Raw genomic sequence first — 14788 nt, forward strand, 5'->3', positions numbered from 1 at the left:
TTAATTCATTTTCAAAATATAAAATTCAATTTCTATTTAGTGATGATCATTTTCAAACCAATAAATTGAATTTCAAATTAGGATAATTCATATTCAGTTTTTAAAAGCATTTATTTAAGTTACAATTCAGATTCGAATTTAACTTATTCAAATTCAGTTTCTGATGGCACAGATTTCTGCCCATACAACTGATCGTCTCATTATCTGTGTCTAATCGAGTAAGACAGGATTGACTGAAGGAGAATGTTCTCCTCAAAGGCTTCCTACAAAATCCTCCTAAAGGGAAAACAAAAATGGCTTCAAGTCAACTAATACTAATCCTCCCAACTGTGGGATCAAAACATACTCCCCAATTAAAGCTGTGCTGGCCAAGCACATAGCATTACACTAACAGGACAGGCAGGACAACATGCTCTGTACGTTACAGGATCTCTATTATTGCTGCAGAACAAGGACGGTTCGTGTATATGTGAGCTATTGATGGAAACCCAGCTACAACAGTACTACAACAGCAGAAAAGCAAAGAGAAGCACCACGTGAAGATCCACATGAAAAGGTGCATTCATCCTGGCCCTACTAAAACAGGAAGCGGGGGCATCGTAATTCACTGAAAGCCTCATGTGACCGTTGCAGGCAAACTGTGTTGCTGTGGACAAGCAAGCCGCTGTTGATCATCATCATGTTGATGGAGGGAGTGCGTTTTTCTTTAGTCACTCTTGATGCACACTAGAGCCCGGGGAGGCAGGGAGCTCTCCTGTCTCAGCAGCCACACACACACACACACACACGCAGACTCGAGCCGTTCGTCTTCTGCTTACTGATCCACTGACTTTCGCAGATTTTATCAAGATGGCTTGGAGAGGAGGGAGAACACTGTCATTTTATCGGCCAAACCTCTGTTTATTCTAAGAGAGGTACTGTTTCTCACGGGGGGACTCGGAAGGAAACAGAAAAGGTAAAGACTAAATTTATAACAGTCCGCTGGGAATGGCAATGAGACGTGGCTAAACCGTGTTTTCTTTATTCGGCTGTGATCGCGGTGGGTAATTCAGCCAAACTGGTAGTCTCTCATTCTACCACCAACAGCTGTATTATCGCAGTATTGTACTGCGGGCTCTGGCATACTCGCTGTTGTTATGAGCCTTTTTATCCGTACTGCCTCCGTGGACCGTTTCACCAAGCTCGCTGTTGTACCTCAAAAATGTCTGGAGCAGCGCCGCGCTAAACTGTAGGCCTGCCGACAGGATGAAGGCAAAACTCCCCCTGTGCCAACGCAGCGTTGTTAGCATAACGAGTGGCTAGCCGAGGCTACAATAGCTAGCCGTTCATGTCATCTGTCGTCTTTTCCACAGCTCTCTCTCACTCTCTCTCAGTAAATATCTGGGTAATCATTTGCTACGACGACGTCAGGGTAAGCGGACTTGACTAAGGCAAACCCTTGTTAAAACGGCCGTTTTATGAAAGACTGGGACACAACTTTTGACCACTCAAAGTTCCGTTATGTTTGTTCTTGCTAGCCAAGGACCTCCCTGCGGTCTCAGCTGAAGGTAGGCGAATAACGTGACTTACACCTGAATATAGAGACCTGACCTTAAATGTGGCCTCTGATACAACACTTTAGGAACCGTGTGTATGAAATGAGCAGTGGGGTGAGGTGAGGTGAGGTGAGCGACTGTTGCTTCTAGACTTGTACCCTGTGATACCTTCCAACCGCCTCGGGTTCGTTTCTGCTGCAGCGGTTACCCTTTTCGGCCTACCTACCTACTCTTTATTTTTATTATGTTTAAATCTTTTTTCTTTTAAAATTAGGTGTCTGCGTTTTGTTTGCGAGTCTGTAGTCAAAGGCACCGACCGAGGAGTGTGTCTGCCTAACTGTCTATTGGGCAAACTTTTCACAGATTGCAGGCAACAACAAAACTGGATGAATAAGTTCATTTTTACGCGAGATGGTCAGCGCAGTGTCAACAACTGCGCAGGTTGGTGCTTGCGTTTTAAATATAGAGGACAACATCTGTTGGCTCATGCATATTATTAACTTTTTTTTCTTTTTTTTGTTAAAGTGTCAGGCAGAGGCATTACTCTTTTCTGTGCTCAGCTGTGCTTCGCCACCTCCCTGTGCTAAAGCTGCTGAGTCCTTCTCGGCAGTTTGCCTTCAATTTCCAGGATCAGAGACAGTCCACTTGATATTTGATATCAATATTTTGAAGCATGTCAGATCTGAGAATTTCTGCAGCATGCTTTTTCAGCAGGGTCTCCTCATATTTTTATTTTTTTTATTTATATATATTTTAAATAATGGATTGCATTTATATAGCGCTTTTCTAGGCACCCAAAGACCGAACTAAAATCTCCAATGGTGTCAGGGGTTGAAAGAATCTGTAGACAACAGACCTGTATTTAGCAGTTTGTTCCAATCAGGGACAAGGTCACACAGATCACTGACTGGGTTGTTTTGTCTTCTGCCAGGTAACCTCTAGACTGCATAATTCACTGCATTATGGCATGTTGATTCACGTTTGTTTGCCTGAGGCAAGTAGATCGAGGTTAACTGAGCTATAACGGTGACTAAATACAGCAGTAACTTAGTTTTTGTTCGTTTTAAACAGGGAGCCCAGATTATGAGCGCTCTGCAGGTGTCAAACCATGAACACAGGGCGTGGGGTTTCCTGTTAAACTAGAAAAAGTTTGCTGGAGTGAGGGCTTTAGCAGCACATGCTGATACATTTCAGTATTGCTGTACTCATGTCTTAAAGACGTGCTAAAAAACAAAATGACTTCTTCTGCCTCTCAGTTATTGTAACTTCTTGCATTTGGAATTCTTGTCAAGGTTCCCTGCATGAATCAAATCAATGTGTTTTTCTTCTTATTATTTTTAGTGACTTTTATTTTCCTGTTGTAACCAACAGAAGAGATCAACAATCACAACTCTGTAGAGTTAAATGAGAAATCTAAGATCTGTCTTGATAAAACTACCTTTCATCCCACACATTTGACCTAAAAAAACATTTTTACCCTCTTTTTTTTTTCTTCTTCTTATCTTTCTTGCCAGCCGATCTTTTGCTATGCCTCATTTTCCCCCTCCTTTAATCACTGTGTTTTGTTTGTATCAGTTTTTTTTTTTTTCTTGTGCTGCTGACAGATTTCTTTAGTCTTTACAGATGTGTAAATAAAATATCCCACTCTCCTCCTGTGATTCCAGGTGATGACCTGAATAGTGCCATGTGAATGACTGAAGACAATGAAGCCTGCACACAAGCTGCTGTTCATCCTGTGCCCCATGCTGGTCCTGGGCTTTATTTACTACTCCTCCGGGAAGCTGCATCTACCCATGTGGGGACAGAAGTCTCGTAAGTGACATCTCCAGTATGACTAACATTTATTCCATCACCTCATCGTCCATCTGTCGTAGCTGTTCGAAACATTGCATGTTTTATCTGTTTTTAGAGAGAGCAAGTCTTTTTTATTTTTTTTAAATCTGTTTTTCTGTCTGCTTCTCTGCGCTCACTGTCAGCTAATTGCACGCTCATTTTTTTTGTTTTTCTTATTTATTTGATAGGCCAGAAGGCCAAGCTTTGTGTTTATGTCTCAAAACTTGTGTGTTTGTGATGTGAAAGTTAGTTTTTCATTTACTTCAGAGGAGCACTGAATGTGGAGGGGACATTTTAATTGGATCTGCTTGTACATCAAGTATAAAAGCAGTGGACACACCCATGTGGATTGTCTCAGAAATGGATATTTAACTGCCTCCACCTAGACTACAGTTTAAAAAACAAAACAAACTTTGTGTACAACTGATCAAGTGACCTCACCCCTTTTCCTTTATGCTTTTGACATGAGGCTGGCAGTTAGTTTCACAGTACGACTGCACAGCACCGGCCACTGAAACCGAAAATTAGTTAGTTAAAATTAGCACATAATAATGTAGACAGAGAGCACACCTGCTGGGTGTTGGTCATGAGTAGGCATTTGTAAATTGAATTGTATTTATTTAGAGAAGTAATGATGAAAACCAATTTCTGTTTGGCTAAGTGCTTAACAACCAACTTGTTAAAGCCCCTGGCCTCTCCAAAACACAGCTGTTTGTGTCCAGCAGAGGGGGCTAGAAGATTTCTGGTAGAAAGTTGGAAGTTTTCTGAAGAAGGGTTTCTCAGGGAGCAGTGTTTTGACACAGAAACCACAAGTGTAAGTTTTTTCCAGTTAGTTTGCAGCTCTTTATCATTACAAGCTATTAACTGATGCACTCTGCTTTTATTCCCATCAAGATAAAACTGTTTACCTCAATAATTGATCCCATTAACTAACTACAGTGCAGCAAACTGCTTAAAAACCCTGTAGCAGAAGTGAGAGAATAATCTTTTTATTTCCTTCGTCTTTTTTTTTTTTTTTTTTTTTAACTTATCACCATTCCCCAGAATTGCCCTCCTAAAGAAATGGTGAGTAACAAAAAGGGCATCAGCTTTTCCCCTGACATTTGTGCCATGTTTTTAGCCATGCAGCTAAATTTTGTTTTTGTACTGATTCCAAAAGGAAAGTGTTTCAGTAGGAAGCCACGCATAGATTCTGTTCACATTTTTCATACATTATGACCTAATTTCTTGCCTTGCCCTCATTGTTTTAACTTGGCCTTGTTTGTTCTTGGATCACTCAGCACTCTCACTATCAATGTCTTGTCCGTGAATCATTGATGATACAACCTTTTTTTTGTTTTGTTTTTTTAATGGTCTGAACCTTGTTTGGTACCTCTGCTTTTCTTTTTTTAAGTTTGTCTAGTTGCCATGTGACGGTGGCTAACTCCCTGAGTCCAAATATGACTTAAAAGTAATAACTTTAAATAAAAGTAAAAAACTCATCTCTCTTATGTTGCATTACTGACAGATCACGTGATCAGTCAATGGTCCTGGTTGTCACAGTGCTTTTTGCTCCCTCTTTTTTAACCAGGCTCTTGTGTTCTGTTGCAACATCTCACATTTTCTTGAAATTCAACATTCATCATCTTAAAGTGTGAAATACAAAGGCGTTCAGCTTTGTACAGTTACCTTTGTAGGTTTGAAATTGTACAGCAGCAGTGTCCTCTAATAGGTTACATATAAGGGTGCATGATGTGAAGAGAGTGAACACACTTCAGCAGCACACCAAAAGAAGATTGCAGGGGGAAATATTGGCTTTCCGTAGTGCTGTGATACCAGATGTTTGGCTTAAAGAAGGTCAAAGGGGAAAGAAGAACATGTGGCTTGTCCCTCCCGCCCTCTGGCCTGGTCAGCTAAGCTGTGCTGTCGCAAGAGTGATCTCTCTCTTCACCATTATTGTCTTACAGTGCAGGGCTTAGTGCTCCAGGGGCAAGTGTTATATGTAGACTTGATTATAAACATCATTAATACCATCATTTATTTTGTTTGTTTATTGTACAGTGTCATGCATTCACTGATTTGTGGCATTGCTGTGCACTCTTTTTGGGATTTCAGCTGGGAAATACTGGGAAATTTTTATTGGTTACATTTGTTTACATTTATTAAGAATCTGTTCGTTTACCAGTTTGCCTCTGCTGTTTTGACCGTGGGAATTTGAAATCAAAGTGAAGGCTGGTTTTGAACATGGGTGTGTGATCATTGTATTCAATTTCTTTTTATGTCAGCTCATGTGCTTCTATTGTGAGATGGTTTCTAGTCGGTATTTTAACACGCTTCTTCAGCTGAGGTGGAGCCTGTACTGGTAATTGAGGTTCATAAAGCAGGGAAAGATTTTCCTTGTCTGGTTTCACTTATCCAAGCATGCACGATCCCTAAGTGGTCACATAATGGTGTATTTAACTTAGTAAGTCAGCACAGAGCTGTTCTACCTAGTTATGCATGCAAAAATATAAAAAAAAAGCATATAGGCAACCACAAGCAGAAGGGTGGATTGGCAAAGAGAGCAGCATATTTGACAAACCAGGACACAAATACAATCTGAGAAATATTAGAAATGTTATTCGTATATTAGAAGAATACAGAAACATTAAAGGCTTAATAAACATATTAAAAAGGACTGTATGAATATATGTTGTGTGCTTTGTGTGATCAGTAAGACTGGAAAAGCGCTGAGGTCTATCTGAAACCAGGAAGGAAATGAAAAGGTTTTCTGTTAAGACTGTCAGTGTCACAGCCCTAATGGCAAGAGATAGTGAGGTCTAACTGCTATTTATACCTATGTGTTCTGTTACATAATAATTTGCAAGCATTTTAGCTGTATTTTTTTTTCAGTTCCAATTCCAGACAAGGTAAAGAACTTAAAAAAAAAACCCCATATCAAACAGCAGGCCTATTTCTAAACTCTTTGTTTTGCATATGTCAGAGAAGCGCAAGGCTTGCGTGTTCTATCTTGGGAATTTGTATTAAAGGTTATAAAACAGTAAAATGGCATTTGATAGCACATCTAGCGATTACAAAGTAAAATAATAAAGCTGCTCCCATAAATTTGTAATACTCAATAACTGCACAAAGGTTAATGATGGCTTGCAAGTAATACTTATGTTCACAAAATAGTTCATTAGGTGGTAGTTTTGTACACGTGGATCTGTTTACTTGAGCGTCACCTTCATCAGAGCAGGTTAGGTCTGCAGCAGAGCCAGTAACCATAGCTTTATCACCTTGTTATGCTTGTAATTGTGGCGCTCTGTGGAAATCCAAAAGTTTGTTTCCTCTGTTTGAATTCTTGTATCTGTTCTTGCAGCAGTGGGGTTGATTTAGTCTCTTAGAGGAGGTACATTGCTGCCTGTCCAGAAAATGGCACAGAGGGTACCCAGATTATCCCTGATGGATAACGGGTTATTCAAATACCCCTTCTTCACCACAGCCTCCAAAGTGTCCAGTTTGCAGCCAATCACAGAGCCAGCTGTGCTAATCACTTTGTGTAGTCTGCTTAAGCCATCAGCTCTGATGCCGCTCCCCTTACAGACTACCGCAAAGTACACTGCACTCACCACAGCTGAGTGCTAGAAAATGTTCATTTGCTCAGGTATTCTTTTTACCCATCCTGTCCCGGGATAGACACAGGTCTGTAGACTTCAGAAGGAAGAGCACGGCTATCACTAACACATCCAAGTTCCAACCACTCCACAGTGCATTTCTGTGGATACCATCGGCAGGCATTGTACTGACCGTCTGAACAGAAACATCAGTCCCCTGTGGAAATCCTATACTGCACACCACCAAACCAGTCTCGCACATCGCCACCTGTCATGTAGTCTGTAATGAATGAGATGGTGGACACGTTCACTGACATTTCCTAACATTTATTTCTCAATAGCAGTGGCTGAGTAGTCTTAAATGCACTTGAGAAAACAAAGAAGCTGTTACTATATAGATGGGAGTAAGCGCCCATCCATTCCCCAACGTAGTCAGTATGCAGACTGCAGAGGGTCAGCATGACATTTTACACTCAGTTGTCCACCTGTTTTCTAACAGGAATTCAAAAGAGACTGTCCCTCTAAGAGTGTTCATGCTAAACTTATCTCAATTTTATGGATAATCTACTTACAGCCAACTTTGTTTTCAAGCTTACCAACAGCAGGGTCACTTATTATTGGGTTCCTTGCTAGTAACAAAAACACTACTTTAGGGTGCTAAATCACACTTGAAATTAACGTCTGTAGGGTGAGAAAAGAATGTGTACAGCACCAACTGAGCTGCTAACAGTTTCTCTGTAATTGCGGTAGCCAACATGCCACAGCTTTTAATCCAGATTACTTAAAGCCTAAACTCCATTAGATGAATTGAAAATGTTGTCTTGAATTTAACCCTGTTTGTCCGAGGCATTCATAAGAATTTCTTTAAACTTTGCTCACAAATCTGTAAACCCATGCACTCACCTGTTCAATATAAAATTAATCACTACACATGTAGTAGATGTGGTCAAGAAGAATTCAAACTGAGCATCAGAATGGAGAAGAGAGGTGAACGTGGCAGTTCAGATGGCAAAAGGCAGTCCAGTATATTTATTTTAAAATGGGATTCTCTCTGTCACTCTCAGTGCTTCATTAACATTGAGCTCAACAGCAGCTCAAAGAGCATGCTCTAAATATCCCCAGCTTGATTTTCAGCCTCAGAGATCAACTTCTCTTGTCTCAGCGCTATAGTGATACACCTATACAGTTTCAGCCGGAACAGAGCCTGAAATTCACTAATTGGCGAGTCTGAACAGTCGTGAAAGGCAGCAGCTCGGTTTTGCATACAGCCTGTTTCGTAAAAGAAAACATTTCTGCGCAGCAGTTTACTTCTGTTTGGTTGAAAACCTTGTTAAAGGTCCTCAGACTTTATCTGATCTGCCAAACAGATTGAAATCACTTTTCTGTAAGAGGAAGAAATGTGAAAGTATATTAAAGTCAAAGTGATCTTCACTGCAGGCTTATCAATATTGCAAGCCCCGTCTTTAAAGTAAACTTCCTTAAAACCTATTTATATTCTTATCTATATTCCCTGTAAGCCACTACTGAAGGACCGGGTTATATTTCCGTTTCCTTTCATTTCTGTCGCTGCCTCTTGTTTGTGCGCATCTGTTCTTGTTTGTGGCCACTGTTGTGTTTTCTGCTGAAGTAAAAGCATTTATTAATATATATTTAGGACCTTGTATATTGGTTGTTTGGTTAATAGTTGCCTTCACAGCTTTATCCTCATGATCTTATTTCAGTTTAACCCCTTTTGTTTACAGACAAAGATGCAGAAGAGCCGACTCTAGCCCAGACTAGAGCCCACAGTAGAGCCCAGACTAAAGGTGCTGAAGTGAAAAGAATTACAGGTAGAGGCACTGGGACTCTGCCCACATATACTGGGTTACAGTTATGAAGCATTTTTTTTCTATTTCTCTTTTTTTTTGTTCTTAATGGTTGAGTTGTTGAGGGGTTTAAATATAAATATCTGCTAACTTCACATCGCTTTCCATAACCCTTTTTTATGTCTCAAAACGGTTTTAAACCGTTTGTGCTTATTCATTCATCATACTCTCAATGTTCCAGTGTCCAAATGGTCATATAACCACAATGGAGTCTTGCTTTTAATTTTCTACTTCACTGGGCTTTCTGTCTTTTGAATAAAGATTGGAATTCACAGTCATAATTCAGCCCACTGGGATTAAAGCCACTAACCCCTCCTCTTTCTTACTCCGTAACTTCTGACATTTCTACTTGGCTTTATTTTCAAGTCCAATGCTGCCATGACAGAATGACTTCAAAAGGTGCTAACTGACCCTTTTCTGTTTCAGAGTTGGAAATGGACAACAACGTGGGACAAATAGTAGGCTCAGGTACAGCTGCAGCCCCCCCAGCCCAAACTTTTACCCATCATTGTTGTCCCAGACACCATTTTAAAGAAAACCCTGGGAACCAACAGCCCTGTTAGGTTGGGAAACACGTGGCATTTTCAAAGAAGTCAGAGAGCTTTGTTTGCTTTTTCCAGTCTGATCTATTCCTGACAAAAAAAGTACTTTGATTTTAGAAGTATCTTTGCTAAATTGATGAAACACTCATAACAACTGCAGGGGAAATGAACATGTGCTCAGCCATCATTCTCTTATGAAGGACAATACAACACTGCCCTCTGTTGTCTCAGTTTGGTAACAAACAGCAGTGAAACGGTCTGCATGAATTTTGGTGGTGTAAAGGAATTTTGGTGTAAAGGGTTAGAAGACGTAAGATTTACTTACTGCAGGTTAAGATAAACCACTAAGTTGCTTTGACTCTGCCCTCTGGCTGCTATTCTACAGATGTGTCACCCATCTTGGCTGCTAAGGCTAAGTTCCCTTCCTCCTGGGCAGTGCTTGGATCCTTCCCTTTCAAACTGTCAGACATTCCCATTACCCTTTTTCTTTATCTTTATTTTCTTTTATTCTCCAGCTTCTCTTTGACAAGATCCACAACTGCAGGTGTAATGCTGCACTATTCCTAATTTCCTCCATGCTAATGTAGTTACAGATTTTTATTTATTTATGTTTTTGGCCAGAAATGATCATAGCAAGTATTTTGCAGACCCAATCAGCTTTATTGCAAAGAGTCGGCCTGCAATGGAAACAAAGCTCCCATTTCACCTTAAATATGTTCCTCCTGGTTTTCTGTGCTCTCTCTCTCTTTTCTACCTCAACGCTTCACTAGGCACCTACTGGCTGTCCCTTTGGTTGTCCATAGGTGATCTCTGACTTGTTTTTCTAACTTTTATTTTAAACTCAACAGATTGTTTTGGCTGGCTTCTCCCTAACCTTGCTTGTTTGTCACAAGTCCTTGATCCTAATGCTTATGTTTACATCTGCCATATTGTTTCCCCCGTGAAAGCCACACAGGTTGTTTACAACTACAGCTGCTGAGCTGTTAGTTGAATAGCTGGATGACTGCATTAAGATGCCATACCTTTGTTGTTGTTCTGTTTGTTTTTTTTTTGTTTTTTGTTTTTTTCTTAAATCAAAGTGGTTTGTGGGCTCTTGTGGTGATGGATAATTTCCATTTCTTTTTCCATCTCTGTCCCCAGTGTATGATAAGCAGGGCTTTCTGCTACAGCTGGACACAAAATTGTGAGTACATCTCTTTCTAGTAAACACTTATGTCATCTATTATAACACATTTAGCTATTCTCCATCATCGTTTGCCACATTACACATGATGGATTCCCAAAACCGAATTCCCTTTTAGACTTTGACTCCATTAATTCAGCCGTGTTTTACATCTGTTATCACAGAATACTGCAGTCAGGCTTGATCAATGGGAAAACACGAAACATGAAAATGTAAACGTTTGGCTAATTAATCTAGCCTTATTTCTTTCCCCCTCCCCCCTCCTCTTTTTAAATAAACACACAGTGTAGGAAACACAGATGGTGACACGAGCACAGATACGATAGGTGGTCTGAGTAATAACTTTTGAAACAAGTGTGACTTGAGATGTAGGTCAGTTAGTGTTTTGTGTTTAGACTGGCTGTGGTTTGTCAGAGTAAGAACATGTTACAATAGATCATTATGCAGCTGTCATTGTGTCACTGTGTTTGTTGATGTGTGTATAATTCCCTGAATTGGTTTGACACATTGGCTCTAAACCACCATGGCAAGGTCCTTTTCTCTGGCCCTACGTTACCGCACAGGAATGAATGAGATGCTGCCATCACAGTCCACATCCACTGCAACCATAATGTCAGCACATGCTTTAAAGTGGAATTCACACGGGATCACTTCATGTAATGCAGCCGCTTTCTTTATTTTATTGCAATTCATCTTGTAGCTCAGAATTAGTTTTGTGACTCGGGTCATATCTTAATGCGGGGTAGGCAAACTGATGGAAATACCCCAGAGATTTTAATTCCACTCTACTGCAAGTGATTGAAGAGGATTGAAATAAAGTCTGTTAGCATAGATGAGCTTCAGATTATGTGCAAGAAGGCCCCAGTCAAACAGTTTCTCCAGCCAACTTTGATTTTTGGACCTCACATAGTGCAAAGACACGGGCCCCCCTCTCTTTTCCCGTTGTTTATTTGAAGTAGAATCATGGCATACATCACATTATTAATGATCCTGGTAGTAATCGGGAGGTTCAAGCTTTACCACTGCCAGCATGATTATTTAAACAAGGCTTCTCTGCTTCGTCTTGCCACACACACAGGTGATATGCTGACTTGATGCCGAGTTCCCAGCTAATTCCACAGCCCCATCTCTCCTGCAGATTGTTTGTCAAACAAAGTTTTTGAAGCTTTGAATTTGTCATTTTAATTGGCAATCAGTTATCACGATGTGTCTAATTAAGCTCTCGCTTTCTTCTTTTTAATGTACAGATCGCAGGAGTTAGAATACAAGTATGGCAACCTCAGCGAAGGAGTGTGCAAGCCAGGATATGCAGCAGCTAAGATGGCCACCATCTATCCTAAGTGAGACATTTCTTTTGGACTTTTTTTTTGCATGTGAAGAACTAACTTTTAATGCAAAATCAAGATCTTTACGCATAGATAATGTTAACTGGATGTCAGCAAGAGAAAAGCTTTTACTCAAGCATGCAAACTTGCATGATGTCACTCCTCAAACCAACTAGGCCTTAAGGGTTTTGAGTCAGTAACAGAGAAGCCCCTACATTCCTATCCAGTCTCCCCCAGTTTCAATCATGTTTCTATCATCTTCTCCCCACCACAAAACCTCAACTGTGTCCTTGTGATCCCCCATTACACAAAAGAACTTTTGTCGCCTGAGTAGAAGGTCTCACATCACTTCCCTATCGTGTTAAAGAGCCTTAGAGGCGTTCTGCGAACGCCACCAACCAGCTTCCTGCCTTGACTCATCAAGGGGTCTCTAATACCCAGCCTACACAGTCTATACAATCCCCAACAGTCCTCCTGATGTCATTGGTTCTTTTGATTTTTCACTGTCTCCACTTTGTCGTCCGTTTCAGCTCAGTCTATTGGACATTGTCCTTTTAGCGTTCTTGCGCAAGGGTAGTTTTCATGTTGCTAAATAATAGGCTGTGACACTAAAGTAACTACTTGACCTAGCTATTGGGCAAAGGAATATATTGAACCTCCTTTATGTATCGCCTGAAGCACCAAGTTTTAAATTTTAAATTAAAAGTAGTAGTATTTAATTGAGTCTATTAAAGGTATATGACCTACAGTGGCTCCAAATGCTCTAAATAACACTATCAGCTGCCCTGTGGACTATAAAGTGCAACTTTTTTTTAAAAAATAAGATGGACAAAGCACTTTGTGCCACTGCCCTCTACCTATATGAGAGGCTATGATTTAGCAATGTCCTCCCTGGTAATGACTTCCTCTCATCAGCCGCACGTGTCGGATCAAAGTTCTGTTCAACACAGAAAACCCCTGGGAGCCCACTGATTACTACCACCTTCAACCCAGTCTCTCACAGGTCAATAAGCACAATTAATGCTGCACTTAGTATAAGTTTGTCTGTATGCTCATTTGTATAAATAAGTGTAAGTGTACAGCCAAATGTACACAGTTGTGCTGTGTGTGTGTTTGGTCGTGATTTGTCTCCTGTGTGGAAGGGAAGTCGGCTGTTTAACATCTTATCTGTTAGCGTTCTTTATTTCTGCCTGCTTTGTACATTTACCATTAAAATATTCTCGTTAACAGTTTGTGTGAATTGGTGTGGACGACAGTTCGACAGTTAAAGAAAACCTACTTAACCTCTAGCAGTGAGGTCCTATGGCTCTCCATCTAATCATCATCTGCTTCCTCCATGTTTGTCTTCTTCTGAAGCTCCTTGCCCTGCAGTCTCCAATTTATTTTACGCCCCTCCCCTCACCCTCTCCTTTCCCCCAAAACTGTTTGTATTAGAGCCCTAAATCAAGTGTTGGCAGTGAACTCGAAGTGGCACGGTTATGAAAATATTGCCTGTGAGAGATGGACCCAGCAAAGGAAATGAGCACAATGCATCCCTGCCTGTTGGCTGTTTTTGGGAGCCCTCACTACTTATTTAACAACAAGCAGCCCCCTGTCTCTCTGCTTGGTCAGGATGTCAGTGACTGACTGTTGGTCAGGGCTCACTGACTTGTAATGGTCCCGTGTTATTTATAGCCCCATGTGGCCTCAGAAGGCCCAGGTTTAATGAATCTCCATTTGTTTTGCCTGAACACAAGTCTCTTGAGTGTGCATGCCCCTGTCAGGCGAGGTGAGTCAAGGTGGAGAGAGAGCCATACATAACTACCTCTAGTCGCTCGCTGGAGAATAATGAGGATTTCAAAGAATGATTACCGTGCTTGGAAGAGGCTGAAGCTTAACCGGAAGGTCTCCCAATAATGTCAGCCATGTTTGGTCATTGTGTCTCACATATTTCTTGTCAACCAGTGGCAGTGTTATGTTATGGGAACAAGTATTCAAGGGTCCTGCTGAGAAACAGGTGTAATCGAGCTTGTGAGTCTTTTCGTGCTTCCATAGTTTGAATGCTGTTTGTCGGCTGCAGGAGGAATAATTTACAGCTCTGTGTGTTTATTGGACAGGTGCATCAGCAAAATGCAACACTTATATTGCTGGTGGTCTAGTTCTAGGGAAGGGGTGCAATAAGCACTCTGTAATGTAATCTCTGTATTTCTTTAGAAATTAACTAAAGATGTACACCAGTTTGATAAATCTCCTTAACTTTGTCTTTTCTGTAGGGGTGTCACGATGCTTTTAAGTTAGACACAAAATGTTAGGCAACAGGCATGTTAGAACAGCACATCCATAGAGCTCCATCCATGTAAACATCAGAGGAGAAACGACACGAACGGCTCCTTGCTCCTTTTTTCCCTCTTGCCTCGCATCCCTCGAGCTTGACAGAGGGTTATAAAAACACACATCCATCCCGAAGCTACACTTGCAGAAGTGGCACATAACCCAGCGCTAGGGTCACAGGCGTTACTAAGAGGAAATGACTCCTTTTTGATATCGGAGCTGCAGTTAATCAAAGAGAGACACACACGCACACTTCTATAGCCACACAGGATAAGGAAGAGGCGATGGCGGAAGTAGCGGGTCGTGGGCCATTAAAAACATTGGCCACTGGGGTGTTTTTGACTATCAGGCCTAATTTGTTTTCTAATGGGACTGACATTTTGTTCTAGCCATTTCAACTGTGTATTCTGTCGTGGGTAAAAAACTTTTTTATCAACCCCTGAAGTTTTATCGTGTCTCTTCATTGAGAACAACATCCTCCACTCTAATTCAGTCTTGCTTCAGATCGTTAGAGGAAAAAAACATTGTGACATGAGTGTTGTTTCAGACAACCTCATGTGTCAGATGTGATTTAGGCCCTGGAGGAGAGGTTATGTTGACGGGTTATGCACTGCAACCTC

The 14788-nt window shown here is 41.0% G+C and overlaps 1 protein-coding gene across 10 annotated transcripts in view; it reads left to right on the forward strand.

Moving 5' to 3' along the window:
• The first annotated feature begins 402 nt into the window (after positions 1 to 402).
• st3gal3b (ST3 beta-galactoside alpha-2,3-sialyltransferase 3b) overlaps positions 403 to 14788 on the forward strand; it is a 39616-nt gene continuing 25230 nt past the window's right edge. Inside the window, exons 1-7 of one of the 10 annotated variants that reach the window (XM_082514193.1) lie at positions 1051 to 1411; positions 1518 to 1547; positions 3200 to 3347; positions 8686 to 8772; positions 9235 to 9276; positions 10491 to 10533; positions 11781 to 11873. In XM_082514193.1, the coding sequence (XP_082370319.1) occupies positions 3239 to 3347; positions 8686 to 8772; positions 9235 to 9276; positions 10491 to 10533; positions 11781 to 11873 (374 nt within the window). In that variant the 5' untranslated portion in view covers positions 1051 to 1411; positions 1518 to 1547; positions 3200 to 3238. The other 9 variants (XM_082514194.1, XM_082514197.1, XM_082514190.1 and 6 more) reach the window with 9 other exon arrangements.

This window comes from Aulonocara stuartgranti, assembly GCF_965226115.1.
Source record: "Aulonocara stuartgranti genome assembly, chromosome: 18".
NCBI lineage: Eukaryota > Metazoa > Chordata > Actinopteri > Cichliformes > Cichlidae > Aulonocara > Aulonocara stuartgranti.